At 42.9% G+C, this 16,519-nt stretch overlaps 1 protein-coding gene across 1 annotated transcript in view; it reads left to right on the top strand.

Moving 5' to 3' along the window:
• LOC146372850 (uncharacterized) overlaps window positions 1-7,546 on the top strand; it is a 36,285-nt gene extending 28,739 nt beyond the window's left edge. Inside the window, exons 11-13 of the mRNA XM_084951776.1 lie at window positions 3,310-3,468; window positions 3,625-3,680; window positions 5,792-7,546. Coding sequence (XP_084807902.1) covers window positions 3,310-3,468; window positions 3,625-3,680; window positions 5,792-5,996 — 420 coding nt within the window. The 3' untranslated portion in view covers window positions 5,997-7,546. The remainder of the gene's footprint in view (window positions 1-3,309; window positions 3,469-3,624; window positions 3,681-5,791) is intronic.
• The last annotated feature ends 8,973 nt before the right edge of the window (window positions 7,547-16,519 follow it).

Raw genomic sequence — 16,519 nt, forward strand, 5'->3', positions numbered from 1 at the left:
TCTTAAAAAATGCTCATGTTCAAGATCCATGGTTATACTTCCTCTGTGGTCCAGATATAACCATGAAAAACAACCGAACAGCGCGCTCGATCACTGAAGTTATCTTTATAGTTTATTCTTTACAAATAACATTCTCCAAGATGCTTAAACAGTTGGTGCTGCTGCGGTTCTCACAAATCTTATGTCATTAGAAGTTCACGAGTGGAGCTGTGCATTCAGAACGGTTTTATTTTCCATTTAAACACTTCCAAAACGAAGCCGGTGCCCACGAGGTCGGCCCTTCATTTGAGAGCGTCTGTTTGTGGGAGAGTGAAGCAGAATGTCAGCAGACGCAGGTCAGGAGGTTTTACACGCAGATGATATTCATGTGCTGAATGTTAATGCTCAACTCCAGGAAAACAGGTTCAGTTTAAAAAAAAAAAAAAAAAAAGGTTGAGGACAGTCGGTTTGGTTTTATTCCAGATGTTCATCACAGACGACACATGAAGACTCCAAATGAAAAGCTCAAAGCGCTGCAGATATAAACAGCACCCGTCACAATAACATGCTCGTGTAAGGTGACCCCTCACATGGAAACTCACCTCTAACAGCCACAGGGCCAAGCAGGAGGAGACGGTTGGAATCAAGTCTCAGTATTTTCACGTCTCCATGAAGTCCTACGGTTTCTCTCACGTTTCTCGAAGCTCTGCTGCTTTTATTGAACTTTGTGGTTGCACACTGCAATTAGACTTAGGTTGCAACTTCACCTTATATGAAAAATAAAACAAAAACATATTAATTAAAAAAAATAAAATATACAATATTAAAGGATGTAGACATGCGTGTGGGGTAAATTGTTTATGGAATCGCTCGGGTTGTGTAATGTTGTGGTTGTACTGCAGGGTCACAGTGAGGTCGTTATAACTGAGAGTCCAAACGGTTCTACCAGGATGACTCTCAGACTGAAAGTGAGGTTGAAGAATGAAAGCCTCTGTGGGGTTTGGTCGGTGGGAGAAGTTCAGGCAGGCGCGTGGGGTCACTGCAGCTGCTGGTGGCTTTCCCGAGGCAGCGTCTGTGCTTTAGAGAGAAGCTAAACCACCGCCAGCTGCCTTCAAACGCCATTGATAAGCTCCTCCTCCTTTCTGCCTGTCGGGGGCGTCAGGAGAAGCCCGGCTGATGGGTTGTGATGACAATAGCACATTTTTAACTCCCGCAAACACAGATTTTCCTCTGTTCCTGTCACCTGGGACAAATTAGTATTACTTCGTTTTACTGCTTTGACTGCATCAAGAGTTCATGTTTGGTTGCATTCAGTAAAAGAAAAATAAAGACCAGATTTGAATGAACTTAATGAATGAAATGAGATGACAATGTCAATAAGAAAAAACATCACCACAAGGTGGCAGCAGTTTACCACAAAGTTTGGCCTAATTTAATGTTTGTACTGTTTTCTATTTAAAAACGACGACGACAGCGGCACAGATTGAGCTCCTGAAGCTACCAAAATAAATCAGCAAAGTGTGGCGTTAACATGAAAGCAGTGGCCTGAAAAAAGAGGTCTTGTGCTGGAGGGTAAATCGAACGCCGCCTTGTGGTTAAAAGCGGAATTACACACTAGTACAGCTCGGCTCTAGTTCAACTTTAGTTGATATCTATGCAGATATCACACGGACATCTGTAATATCTTTTTTTTGATGGATTTAGAAAGTTTTAAATTCTTTTTAAGCAAGTTTGTAGAAATCGAAGCTGTGAGCGACATGTCAGACGCGCAGCTTTAAACCGTTTACGCTCTCCTCGCTGGCTGCCAAAAGTGAGAGTGAGCAGATTTGATAATTGTAAGCAAGAGAAGCTCTGTTGATCTCTCAGATTTAGTTACACAATTTCTTTTGCATGGCTCCAAACAGCTGCTGCATTAATGAGTCTGTCCTCAATCACACACACAAATCCAATTCAGCTCTTACAAATCTGTCCTGCGTGCTCACAGATGTCGAGTTGCGGCCCAACTTTGGAGAGCACAGATTTGTTTAGCGCTCGCTCACGTCCTTATTTTCTACCTTGGTTTGTCCCGAGATGGTAGTCGGGTCCCCGAAGTGTGGGTGAAGAGGCAGATGTGTCCCCAGAAGCTCATTAATACAGGTTTAGACTTTACACAGACGCAGCCGCACAGTCTATATGTTCCAGTTTAAAGTTGCAGCTCACACAACAGATCCCGTCAGCCTTTATTTTCCTCCCAGATTCATCCTCCTGAATAACTGTCCTCTCCCTCCTCTCCAGGCCTCATGTTTCTCTCTCCATTTAGACTTCATTGGCCTCAGCCTTCATTTTCGCTCCCTCGCTCTCATTACTGGGGAATAGCATCTATTTATCCTCCTCTTCCTCCGTCCTGTCTGCTGCTCCTCGGGCCGCCGAATGAATCCATAAAGTCTTGATTTATGCATCGTCTGACTGCATTTTAACTGTCACCATAAACACAGAGAAGCACGCCGACTTCCTCCTTTCCTTCTTCCTTCTTTAGTTTCTCCTTGCCCTCATCTTCCTCCGTCTGACTTACAGCCAGTCCACATAACTGTCCGTGTGCAGGAAATCTATAAAGATGAGGGAGAGAGGGAAGAAAGTTTGTGGATTAGTTTTTAGGGGTCAATTCAGAGGACAAAGTGTTATTGTATCAGATTTCTTTATGTACTTGAATTTGAATTATGCAAATTTGATTGAGCGAGTGTTTGTGCGAAATAGCACTGGGACTTTCTAATGGAGGTTCATTACAGAAAAAACTATCGAGTGAGTGCAAAACAAATTGGAGGAGAAATTAGCTGCAAGTCCAGATCGAGAGCAGCGAAGGAGAAAGTCACAAAGTTTGTCGATGTTTTGCAGCAGCTGCAAACTTGTGATGAAAACAGAACTGTGTGGCGTTTGTTCATGCGACAGGATATAAACTGTATATAAAAGATGGAGACAGTCGTGATGAAAAATGAGTTATAAAACAAAATCTATCCCCCGTACAGCTGTTATGAAGGAGGACATTGGCCCTAGAGACCAAACAGGTGTTTGTAACCACGTGTCTTGGGCGTCTGTGGACTGATTCACTGCTGGTGCTTCTAGTGGACGTTTGAGGAGCTGCGGGTTTTTGGGACTTCCACATTTGCTTAATGCTTCAATCCCGATGTTGCTGCTCTCCGATCTGACGGATAACAATGCGAATATAATCTCTAAGCTCAAAAACACAGCGTCCGTGTCTGAGTTGTCGTCCATCTTTAAACATTGACCGTGATTTGAGGAAGGATGAAGTAAACTCTAACATTTACATTTGTTTACCAAAATCCCCACGTTCAGATGTCGCAGTGCTGCATGGATGAAAACCACGCTGATGCATCCAGCAGCAGCCATGGCTGCTACGATGACACACGCCGGCTTTCTCCTTCACCGTCAGATCACCTGAATTTAAAGGCCAGCTCTGATAGGATGAGGAACCACTATCAGTCACAAGCACGGGTGAGCTGACGGCCTTGGTTTTCAATAACAACTCTTTGTTTTTGTTACTTCAAGGAGAAAATAAGCATCTGGACGTGTTGGTAGATCGTTTTAAATCTATAAAGTTATAAGCTGTTGACACTGGTGTGGATTATTGGAGGCTCTCTGTTCTTTTAGGAGGAAGAGGAGCTGTACTGCTGTGAGGAACCTGAGCGTCTCATCTCTGAACAAAGGTGAGGAAACACAGAAATCCCTCAGAGAGGAACTCAGATGCAACAGGAAACTGTCACATATGTCCTGTTCTAACATTCTAACAGTTTGTTCAGGTCAGCAAATGCAAAAGTAATTATGAGTTCAGATTGCTGTAAATACTATATCAGTGTTTTTTCTACTGTCGGATCTGTATGATGTCACGTGGAGCAGATATGCCTGTTATGATGGTTGATAAGTCTCAGCCCAATATTAACTGATTCATTTTTGAAGTATTAAAAATGAATGAAGCCTGTGTTTTTAAAGAAACTGGGCTTCAAGCTACGCTTCACCTGAAAACATGCAAAAGTAGGATGATAACTGTATTGTTTTTAAAGGCTTGGAGCCATAAAATGGTTAAATATCACTCAATACTTAACTGAGAATATAAACCATGTTGGTAGCTGGTCACATAAATATCTGACCTCTAGATTTATGATATGATTAGACAGTTGGATATAATATTTAATATTAGTATTTAAATATATTCTTTTAACCTTGTTCTGTATATTTTGCTTTGATTCATTTTTACCTGTTAACATTAACGCTTAAATGTAAATAAAGGAAAACCTAAGTTAAGAAAAGAGAGTAAAATAAGATGCAGCCGATGACAGAACAACTAAAATGATGATACTTGATCGTAGAGGAGCAAAGATTCGTTTCTCCGGGAAGCGATTCTTGGATTTGTTACATAAAGTTTGATGTCATGTGTGAAACGATCATAAAGTCAGAACGCCGTGTCGTCCGTGTAGAAATGTGATCGAGTTTGTTTCCTGATGGGAACCTTTTGTGATTTGCTCGTATTTCTGTTCAGTGGAACTAAAGCTTCTGTTTGGCTGATTAAACTGAAAGCTGATCAGCATCAGTGTGCGTCGTGTGTCCCATCAGCACGGCCTGTGAACTAAAGTCCCTGAAATGCTGAGACCAGATGAGGTTTGTGGTGTCGCCTCAGTGTGAGGAGGTTTCTCCGGCTGCTCGCGTTTCTTCTCGAACCACAAAGACGCGTATCTCAGGCTGGTGACTGAGAGGAGATGAAGCGCTCAAGCTGCCTTTATTGATGTGACTGTGTGGATATGGTGTAAAGCTCTGAGAGGTCCGGAAGAGAAGAAAACTGTTACATAAACAGTCAGTTTCCATTTGCACAGCTACTCGCCTTTCTACTCAAACTTCAGATGCCCAAAGCAAATTTCTTAAAATGCTTTAATTATTCAACTTTTCATGTTTTAATTATTGATTTAGTACCTCAATTATATTTTCTGCAGGTTTTATTTAAATGGAGTATTTCCAGGGCAGTTTCTGATGACTTTATAACTTTTTACGTCTGGTGACTGTGAGCACAGTGAAGTCCCATCAGACGATGGGATACTGTTCTCACTGAGGGATGGAGATGATCGGCAACAACGCTCAGGCAGGCTACGGAGTTTAAACAAGAGGCCCAAAGTGTGCCAAGAAAACCTCCCCCAAACTGGTGCATGCATCCATCCTGTCAGTATCACCATCTAAATGTCGCAGCAGAAATTGAGACACATGGGGAAACTTTTTTCCATCTGTTATTGCCCAGTTTTGGTGGGTCTGTGAGCTGTAGCCTCAGCTTTCTGTTCTTAGCTGACAGCAGTGGTACCCGGTGGTCTTCTGCTGCTGTGTCTGCTTTAAGGTTTGAGATGCAGAGATGCTCTTCTACAGTTGGAGTTGGTGTTGCTTCAGCTTAAAGCAGTCTGTCCTCTGACATCATCGTGACACTTTCTCCCAGAGAATTTTTTCTGACCATTATCTGTAAACCTGAGTGTGTAAAATCATCTTTCTTCCTCATTCTGATGCCGAGTTTGAACTTCAGCAGGTTGTCTTAACTGCAGGGCTAAATGTGCAGAATTGCTGCCATGTTATTGGTACCTAATAAAGTGGCCAATGAATCTACATCTTGCTTCCTAATGTTATTGTTGGCAAAATCAGATTACATCAAACATGACAAACCGCAGCCCTGACTCTGTTTATCTGACATCAGCAGGTCTCCTTAAAACCTAATGGTTTGCACTGAGCTCCTTTAAACTCCCCGGGCAGGTAAACCAAACACTAACGCCTCCACCTTCCCCTGCAGTGTTCCCTGTGTGACCTCCAGCAGCAGCAGCGGGGCTGCTTCCTCGCTCTCCCCCACCCTCCTCTGCCTCCTCCTGGCTACAGCACTGGTTCTGCTGGCCTGTCTGGCCTGGGTCTTCGCGGAGCAGCCATGTCACCGCAGCAACACGATGGCCCGTACCTGCCACCTGACACTGAGATACATCAACGGACCCCCGCCTACCTGAGTGCCAGTGGAAACGCTTTCTTGTGGCTCTTCAGGACAGAGGTTTGCAGCTCGCTGTGAGCAGTTCAAACAGCAATAACTTGAAAGAAGACCAGACAAATCTAAAAACAAAACCCACCAAAAATAACAGAAAAAGGAGGAAAAACAATCAGATCTTCTGCTAGAAGATGGAAGAAAGTCTGTATAGAATGATACACAGGATGCACCAAATGTTGGAGATCTTCTCACTCTGAAGTCTGACTTGCAGGGACCTCACATTACGTAAAAACTGTAAAGATTATATGGGAGAGGTTTATATATCCACGATGTGTCCTCAAACTGTGCTAATGTTAAAATGCAGCTTACAAACTGACCTCCCCCCTCACTACATGACTGTATATAATTTTGCCATTTATATCAAATATTTGTAGTATTTTGTACTTCATAGTCCACGTCTGCCCGTGACGGTACTTTCCTAATTCACTTTGTACAGTGTTGCATGTTTTACAGGAAAATGCTTTACTTTGAGTGAACATCAGCGTTTGTGTCCAAGCTCATGACCGAGAGTGACGTTGACATTTTTCTGAACCACTTCAGTCTTTAAAGACTTTAAACGGGGCCGGGTTCTATTTTTTGTGTGTAAGAAGACTTTAAACCAGAAGGTGGCGCACTGAGGTAAAGACGTCCCAAAAATAGCCAAGCTAATCCGACTTATTCTGGATTCGTTAGAGTTAATCCTTCAGAATAGTTAAAAGAAAATACAATTGAAAAGATGACAGTTTGACGGCAACAATGAAACCTTCTGGTCAACGTGCTGCCACCTTGTGGTGGAATATTTTCATTACAATTTACGAAAAAGTACGTTTTGTTATTTCTAAGGTTTCAGACTTCTGTGAGAATCAAACTGTAGAGCCCATCTTTGGCCCTGTTGGTACCTGACATCATCTCTGTTGATTTCCAAGTTCAGAGCTGTTCTCACGCACTGAGACCGCACTAAAACCTGATTACTCAGACCATTTTTGAAGGTGGTCTGGGCGACACCGAAGGACCACCTACACAGCTCACAGCTCTGCTAGTCTACCGAGCTATGTGGGGCCGGGTTGCAAACCAGGACCCGTGCAGGACTCTGGCATCTGGTCTTTGCAAACATAAAGAAAATGTAGGGAGAGACATCCTGGAAGAACTGGTCCCCTCATGTTCTTGGAGCTGTGGATGCACATTAATGAGAGGTGTAAACAGGGCCTGTGGAAGTCAACATGGCGTCTTTTTAAACAGAGAGACGAGCTTTGACTGACCGGCAGTCACGTTCTGCAGAGGTATGTGACGCACTCACACATTAGAAGAAGTGAGCATGTTTTCAGTATGAAGAGCTGTTTGATGCCATGTGTGAGTCTGAGTTCAGCACAGCTTCCTAAATGTTTGAGGGAAAAGTCATTTTCTGTTGCTGCCATGAGCTACATAATTATGAGATTATGTGTTTGTTTTTTGTTTTTTTAAAGCTTTAATGTGTTTGGCAAAATAACTGTAAAACTGACGTTTGTATTGGTCGCCTGCCACCTCATACGTTTCACTTTTTTTTTTTTTTTTTTTTTTTTTTTTTTTTTTTTTATACAAGAATAATTCTTGATGTGTTGTTGAATATTTGAAAAAAGCCTTTTTGTCCAATGAAATGTCTTTTTTATATATATAAATGTGTAAAGATTAATAAAAATTAATTAAATGGAAAAAGTGGTATTTTCTGATCTTTGATCAATGACCTCAGTAATTCCTGATCAGTTTCTGGTCAAAGTCCACGTTACTGTCTGCAGTTTAGCTTTGACTGAATCTAAAGAGCCAAACAGACTTTCCTGAATTTCCTTCCCCCTTTGTAATTCCACTGAAGCTTCTCAATCTTAAATATTCACTGAGGTGGTGTCTGAAATGGTATTTGCTGATTCTCAGAAAGGGGGGGAGGACTGTAATGTGGGAGTTTAGGATTATAAAGTGATGAAGAAAATGTCTCTTTTGGTCACTTTAGTTGGCAGTTAAACGTCTATCTGTCCGTCTAAGCTGTGAGAAAATCACTAGAAGCAGAGATGACCACACTTCCCTCTTAACAGCCACCTTCTTGAGTTCTTCTGAAGGCGATACTGAGGTGTTTCCACGACAGACCTCGGTCTTTCCTCTGGCTTTCCTGCAGTCTCCATCCAAAGAACATCCCAATCATCATGAGCGGTGGATCCCCTCTGAGCTCCTCCTGAATGAATAAGCTCCTCATCTTATTGCTAAAGCTGAACTCAGACACCCTGTGAAGGACTCTGATTGTATCTTTGAGCTTATTCTTTCAGTCCCTGTCTTCAGCTCATTGCCACGAGTGAGACTAGAAAGGAATCAACCAGCAAACTGGGTTTGGAGAAAAAAAAGTTTATTTCATAATCTGTTTTCTTGGATTCAGACAACGTCCATGCTGCAGACCTGAAACGCCCTGAAACATGCTGGTTTTAAAGGGTTGACTGTAAAGAAAAACCTCACACCCACAGTGCACAGTCCATCATTTTCCAGCCAATAATCAGGGACTTGGACTTGGAGGAGCCAGTTTTCCTCCTTGCTGTGTCAGCTACAAACCAGCTCAGCAGGACCTGGATGTCCAGAAGGACCAGAAGACTCCAGGAAGCTTTAACAATTCCAGCTGAACAGCCAGTTTGGTGCAAACCACACTGGAAGGTCAAGTTTGACTGCAGCGTGTCTGCAGGTTGAATTTCTGTGCGATGTTCGAGGCATCATCCAATCTAGAGCTGTGCGTGCGTGAGAGATTTTGCATTGCCCAGATTTGCATGCTGGCTCTCATGCCGCACTCACGTGTCTGCAGAAGGCCGAGTCACAGCGATCAGTGACACTGCTAATACACTTAAAAGGGATCAATGCTGCAGGGCGAGGTGTGTGCATGGAGCTCTGTACCTGACATTCGGCACCACTGGATGTCGCACGAGAACACAGGTGTGACAGCCACACCTCCTCCCCTCCTTTTCCTTCATGTTCTCAGGTGTAGTGAAGCACAGACGAGATAAGGGAAGTTACCTGTTTGTGCTGAGAGACCAGGTAAGCAAGCAAGAAGGAAGATGTTGCGGTCGCCTCTCCTTTCACATATAGAGCTCTACTAATATAAACTAAAGTGGCTGTATGAAGTGCTCAGCTTGACTAGGATCAGTTTCTAAACCAAACAATCATCATTCCTCAACCTGAAGCTCAAACACAACCCAGTCAGGGGCACTGCGCAGTGGGCCATAACTTTGTTCATTTCCTGTAGACTCCTTCAAAGTAAAAGCTGTCTTTAACATCATTAATCTGTGCCAGTCCAGACCTCAGTGACCTCTAGCTGTCGTTGTGATGAGAAGCCAGACTGCCCACGGATTTCCTAGTCCTCGATGTCTGATGTGTGTACACCAGGGGTGCCCAAGACATCGATCGCGATCTACCCGGCGATCGCAAAGGTAGCGTGGGTAGATCGCATGGCATTTAATAAAAAAATTGACATCAGCCAAGTAAGAAGCCAAAAACCTCCCATCTCCATACAGAATGGGAGGAGGACTTTTTTCGTAATGTCACATTCAAAGTGCGTTTGCCCTCATCTGCCAGTCTACCACTGCTATTCCAAAGAAGCGAAGTGTGGAGCGGCAAGTTTGGACTGCTCACTGAAATTTCACCGGTAGATTCTACTGTATCAAATTCTACTGTTCCACCATGATGATGATCATTTGGAAGTGGGCCTGGCAGCAGCTGCTAACTGGACTATCCCACAAGGTTGAAACGCTACATCCAGATGAGCAGAATCAACCTTTTGGGATTTACTTACCTGGATGATTGAGCGTGCATCGAGATATCTGGACTATGCATCCCTGGCTGAGTCCATTCAGTCCAAGTCATCAGAGTAAGGTAATAACCAAAAATGTATTGTGCAATATGGGTTTATACAGTTATGCAAGGTACATCAACATGTATTGTACAAATAAAGAATACTCTGTTTTATAAATGTTTTACATTTTTATAGCAGGTAGATCATTTTCAGTTTCATTTTTATAACTAGCTCTCATGCTGAAAAAGTGCGCACGCCTCTGGTGTAAACCGTTCGATCACAGGCAGGTCAGACAAATATCACAGTAACGTGAATCCTGTACAAACAGTGAGCCGAGATTAGTTCGAGAGGGCAGGTTGAACGCTTCGCTGACTGACTGTACCATCATGGGGCGATCGTGGCTCAAGAGTTGGGCGTTCGTCTTGTAATCGCACGGTTGCCGGTTCGAGCCCCGGCTCCGACAGTCTCTGTCGTTGTGTCCTTGGGCAAGACACTTCACCCGTTGCCTACTGGTGGTGGTCAGAGGGCCCGGTGGCGCCAGTGTCCAGCAGCCTCGCCTCTGTCAGTGCGCCCCAGGGTGGCTGTGGCTACAATGTAGCTGCCATGACCAGTGTGTGAATGTGTGGATGACTGGATGTGTAAAGTGCTTTGGGGTCCTTAGGACCAAGTAAAGCGCTATACAAATACAGGCCATTTACCATCTTGTGGTTAGAAGTAGTATTACTCACAGAGAACCTTATTTGATCTTTAATTGACATCACTCTGTGAGGGCCTGATTACTGATATAGCTTCAATTAAGGCATCCTTAAATTATGTTTTTAAACCAGGAACTATTTGAACACTTATGTTCAGCTATATTTTTGTCACACTCTGCCTGTTTTTGCCTGCACGAGTGTTTCTTCCTCCAGAGACGGATTTTCATCTGTGTGTGTCTGTGTGTGTGGTTTCTTATGAATGACTCCACTGATAATATACTTTTATCTGCGTGACTTTCCAGCTTCTGTGTGTGTGTGTGTGTGTGTGTGTGCGTGCTTTGCTGGTGATCCAGTTAATGAAAGTGCTCCATCTGTTCGGAGCGCCGGCAGGCCTGCAGCTGAGACAATGATGATTATGATATCCGCTCATTAAGAGGAGGGAAAAAGAGAAGAAAATTTTAAACTTCCTTCACTGAAACCACAAGACGACCAAAACAACCACTGCACTGTAGTTAAGTTTCAAATTTAAGCCAAAAGCGCGGGGGACTGAATTTTTTCTTCACACTAAGAACAAACAAATTCCTGGAAGATCTGAGGTTTTACACACTCGCACAAATCTCATTTCTTTAGCTTCTTTGCGAGTAGCAGCAGCATTTTTTTTTTTGAAACCCCATCAATAAGCTGGATTCCCATTTTAAATCTGCACATTGTCTGATAGAGATAGCATGTGTTTGGATGGACAAGGCCTGTTTTTCAGCCTCTGCGCGTGGAAATGGGACGGTGGTTCAGGGAGGCGGAAAGCGTACGAGGGCGGCGAGCAAATGAATGGACACGATTGTTTCCAACAACTGAGAAATCGGCACAAATTCAGTTAGAGGGCAAATAATTTCACATTAGCAGAGGAATTCAACAGTGGACTTTTAACCCGGCAGTTGTGACACACAAAGAGATGGAAAGAGAAGATAAAAGAATAGAATATAATAGCCCTTTATTGCCACTGTACATGTACAACAAAATTACGGGTGCTCCACACCAACAGCGCAGGAATCAAATATAAATAGGAGGAACACAAAATCTACAACAAAGATGGATACATGCAAAACGAGAAAGGCACACATTGAAGAGCAAAGTGTTTGGAAGCAGTGCGAAGGGCTTGGTCTGAGTATAGAGTCCATGTGTGAGTGGCCCGAGTGATGAGGGTTACTCAGACCATGGCTCGGACTGGTGAGGTGAGTGGGGAGGATAGTGTTACATACACGCTTGTGTAAAATGGACATCACAACTGGAAGCTTCAAAATAATTCTGCAAAACATTTGTTGCAGACTGAAGAGTTCGAAAGATGATGTGAGTGAAACTTTCACCACAAACCTAAAAGTGTTGTCACTGTGGGACAGCAGAGACTTTCCCACAGCTTCTCTGCCACTTTGGAGGAATGTCCTACCTTTTTTCTGTGACCTGTACCATAAGGTCAAGTCAAAATGCTGCCTACAGAAAGGACAAACATGTCAGTTTGTGTGTGTGTGTGGGGGGGTAAAAATAAAGATGCATTATTTAAGAGCCTGCCTGACTTCCAGAGAGCACGAACAAATCTACTCTGAATTTATATTTATCTTGGAAAGGGAGTTCTTTTATATGTAAGTCTATATGTTTCCCTTCCAAAGAGCATTAAATAGCAGTGGGTTAATTCTCGGAAGCAGTCCTACTCAAAAACAACTGAAATCCAATCCGAGTTCAGGAAAAGGTCCTGCCGGTTTTATGGACTACCAAAGTTCTTGGAAACCCCTGAGATGCTGCTGTAATTAAGTGATATCTTTCACTGGGCTGTCCTCATTTTTACTGCAGAACACACAAATATGTAAGATGAGATTTTTGTAATCCGTCTTGAGGACATGACAAACCAAAGACCACATTATGGCTCACACTGAAAGTAAAAAAAAAACAGGATGGTAACTAAGAGGAAGAAAAAAAAAATTAAAATCAGTGATCAAGGTTTTTGGTTTTTTTTGGTTTTTTTACTGTCGGATTTTAACCACAGACCAACTTGTTTATGAACCAAGCTGGTGTAAAACAGCAGTATGATAGAGTCAGTCTGCTATCAGATTGCGACTGAATGGGGTCAAGTTGGTCATCTGTTGGTGACGATCCAGTCTTTCAGTGATGATGTATGAATCCTGCTTCTGGGTCCAAACTACTCTGCGTTTATTAAGGCTGTTGTGTTTTTAACATGTTTTAATGCTTTGTATCTTGTTCTATTGAATCTGAACAAGCCCCTAAAAACAGTCACTGATCACTGTCGGCCTCTCTGTTCATTTTAAACCTCAGTTTTTAAACCTTACGGTGTAACTCCAGCCCAGCAGCAGTATATTAATGACTAACCTCGTATTGTGGATGGATTATCTCAGTTGTTCTCCTGACTGAAGTTTGGTCCGTTTACAGCATCCTGCCATGCGATTGCATTTGTCTCTAACCATCGGGAACCCTCACGTTAACTTTTATCGAGTGGGAAAAAGTTAGCGTTCATCCTCCAGCTTCACTGTGCTTATGCTATGCTAACATAGCTGTGTAGCTAGCCACCACGCAGCACATCATTATATACCAGCTACCCCAACTTCAGTAACCCTACAAACGTCACTGCTGTTTAGTTTTCTGTCTTCATTTATGTTGGAAGTGATAGCAGAGCTGTACGTTTTCATTTATCAGTAATCCATCAGTCACAACATGCTATAACATGTTTAGAAGGAAGCTAGCGAGCTAACTTCCTGCTAACTTCCAACTCAGTTACTTCATGAATCCTGTTTTCTTGGATTTTCATGGAATCATCAAAAATCACAAACCTGTTGGCATCTACATACACAGACTATGACAGTTTTTATTTTATTATATGTATAAGAATGTAACCAGAATGCTAACAGCTGGAAAGCAGCTGTCCGCTGTTTGAGAGTTGCGTTGCAGATGAGTTGCACTTGTCAGTTCAGACCGGCTCAGACTGATTGCAACATTTTCAATTTGTAATTATAAATTAGGCAGTCATTGGCAAACTTCACCACTCATCCTGAAAGTTACTGCAGTCAGTCAAATATGCACATATTACATAGTTCTTTATCTGCAAAGTGCATTTCACGGTCACTGGAACCAGAATATCTCCTGCTTTGTGCTACACCTGAGAAATATCCTCACTTTATCCAGAGTTCATGTGTAAAATCACCCTAATTTTCAACAAATACAACTGAGATGCCTTTATTAAGACTTATAAATGTGCAGGCATTCATCTAAACTAGAAACAAACAGCAGTGTGCAAAGGTCTTGAGCCACCCATGCTGTATTTCTGTCTATACTTGCAAATTTCAATAATTCCTGCACATATTTTACAGTTTCTTAGCAAAATATAAAGAATTGAAGGGTGGCTCAAGACTTTTGCACAACATTGTGAACTGCACTAAAGTTAACTCAGCCAAACTGCAGAAACAAACCACAAAAAGGAAAAAGACTGCGATGGATTCCAGTCGCATTGCAGCTGCGTTCAGGAATGTGAGATATTTCAGAGCATGTTTAGGAAGAGCACACAGGCCGTGTTGTTGCATCCACAAACCCTCCTTCAGCCTCCAGGCTATAGATAACTCTGTTTGCAGCTGCTTCCTCGCACTGAGGCCACAGTTTAGCATTTTAACATGCTAACGTTTCTCATTAAAGAATTTTAAACGCCATTCCTTCGGAGCACCAACGGAGCAAATGTAAAGGGAAAAAAAAACAAATTCCTGCACTGATTTGATTTAATTTGAGCTGCGTACGCCAGCTGCTAGCTGCTGTGGCTAATCAGATTTAAAACACACTGAGGTTTTAGTGACGTTTAAAGAAAATTGATGTCAGAGAGAAACATTCCTGATTTAATGGAGATGTAATGGAGTCTATTAAGTGCTTAAAAACACAAAACCAGAAAAATGCAGCTTTCTTTTTAGGCTCGGTGTGTGTGTGTGTGTGTGTGTGTGTGTGTGTGTGTGTGTGTGTGTGTGTGTTGGGAGTGCAGATAACCCAGTGTGGCTCCAGGCTGGACACACACTCTCCCTGATCTCTAAAACTAATGAATCGTCCAAATTACCATCCTGGACAGCCATCTTCTCGAGGTTTCAGGACCCTTAAAAGACTCTCTTATCACTTCTGTCCCAAACACATTCTCTGCATTTCAGCATCACAAATACATCCACACAGACGCAGTTTGTTTTTAGTGTATGGAACGGCAGTGGCTGAAAGCCAATGTTATCATGACTGTGAGAAATATAAACTTTTATCATCTTTTAATTTTTCTACATGAAGAAGAGGAAATGTGAGATTCTTCAGTAATCAAGTCACCTGATCTGAACTCAACAGAGCAGCTGTAAAGACAAACCTGCAGCAAAGGAGAAGCAGAGTATCTGACAACGGGAGGAGCTGCACCAAAGCCCTGTACAAGAAAAGGATTGATGCAAAGCTACTCTACTAGAGTAGCTTTGCATCAAGAATTACAGTGTGGAGCTGGAAGTGAGCAGAAAAAATCTTTTGGTAGGAAAATTTGTGAGAAAGAAATTCAATCAAAAAAACCCCAAAAACCTATGAAATCAAGTAGGAGGACGTCATCCTGACCTCCAGCTCAGGCTGTTGTTTAAAGCGCTGCTAATGTTGGCGAGGTCACGGGTTCGGATCACTAATAACGCTAACCATCATCGCTCTGCTGCGAGCGTTAATGCAGATAAAAGCATCCAAAGGAGGTTAATCGTAGTCCTGAGCCTGTAAACACACCAATTAACACAGCATTACCTGCACCCATCTGTAGGACAGGACAGGTGTGTGTGTGTTAGTACTGCAGTGCAGGAGGAAGTCAGGATGTTCCTCCAGCTAACCGCTTTGGATCAGAGCCTGACAGTGACAGAAGTGACTGACTGACCAACCGGCTGCTGTGGCAAAACATCTGGATCTCTGCCAACTCAACACACACACACACCAGCTGAGGCAGGAAGCTGATGGTGGGAAGCGTGTGTGTGTGTGTGGCAGGAAGCTGATGCTTTTTGGAAATTGAAAGTGACACGCTGGATCCGGAGCATGAAAAGGGGAAGACGTTGGGGTGTTTTTGCTACTTAATTATTTAAAATGAGCCTCTGAAGCGATCGACACCAGAGCAGACTGACTGGAATATTTAAGAAGTTGATGCTGTAAGCTTCATGTAGCTGTTTAAACGCCGTCAATTTCTCAAAAAGTCTTAGAAAAACACAATAATTAAACCAGGTTTACACTGAAAATTCCCTGTGTCTGTGCTGGAGCTTCATCAGATGGTCCGTTAGTACAATTAATACAACTGATCAGAGAAAATCAACCGGTGAAGCTGAGCAGGCAGCTAGCAGCTACCTCCACCTGTCAGTCAAAGAGGCCACGGCCCTAATAATTCAAACTTTATCATCCATACAGGTGAGCTACAAAAAAAAGTCTCAGTGAGCAGTTCGAAACTGCAAAATGAGCTGAATGAATTAAATTAATCAAACATTTATTTGTAATCAGATTTTTGTAACACTACACATGTGTGTCTTTATTATTTAAAGCCAAATATTCAGAGGTTTAAACATCACGGTGGGTGGTCTTCAGTCAGCGTCCCAGGGTTAAAGGTCACTGAGGTTAGAGCCTCAGTAGATTAGTATTGACCTGAGTCAGTGCTCCCTCAGGTCCAATCATCTGTCCGCCTGTTAGAGCCCAGCCCCCCAGTGGAGACGATGGTGGAGTGCTGGATGCTCACCTGTGCAAATACTCAGGTTTTATTTCAGCAATCATCAGTTATGTTCATTTTTAGTTTTGTGTTCTTTATGTGAGCAGTTAAAATTCTGAGGTCAGAATAAAGACGGTCGAGACAGCTGAGCTGTGGCGAGCTGTGCGGCTCCGTCCAGGCGATCTAAGACGTTTGTTCTCCACCTGAGCAGCGATGCCTCGCGGGCTTCCGGCTTTTTATTTTTGAATGACTTGACATTTAAGTGATTTTGTACGGACGTGAGCTCTTTG

This window comes from Perissodus microlepis, chromosome 14, assembly GCF_051167445.1.
Source record: "Perissodus microlepis isolate ML-2025 ecotype Zambia chromosome 14, ASM5116744v1, whole genome shotgun sequence".
Taxonomy (NCBI): domain Eukaryota; kingdom Metazoa; phylum Chordata; class Actinopteri; order Cichliformes; family Cichlidae; genus Perissodus; species Perissodus microlepis.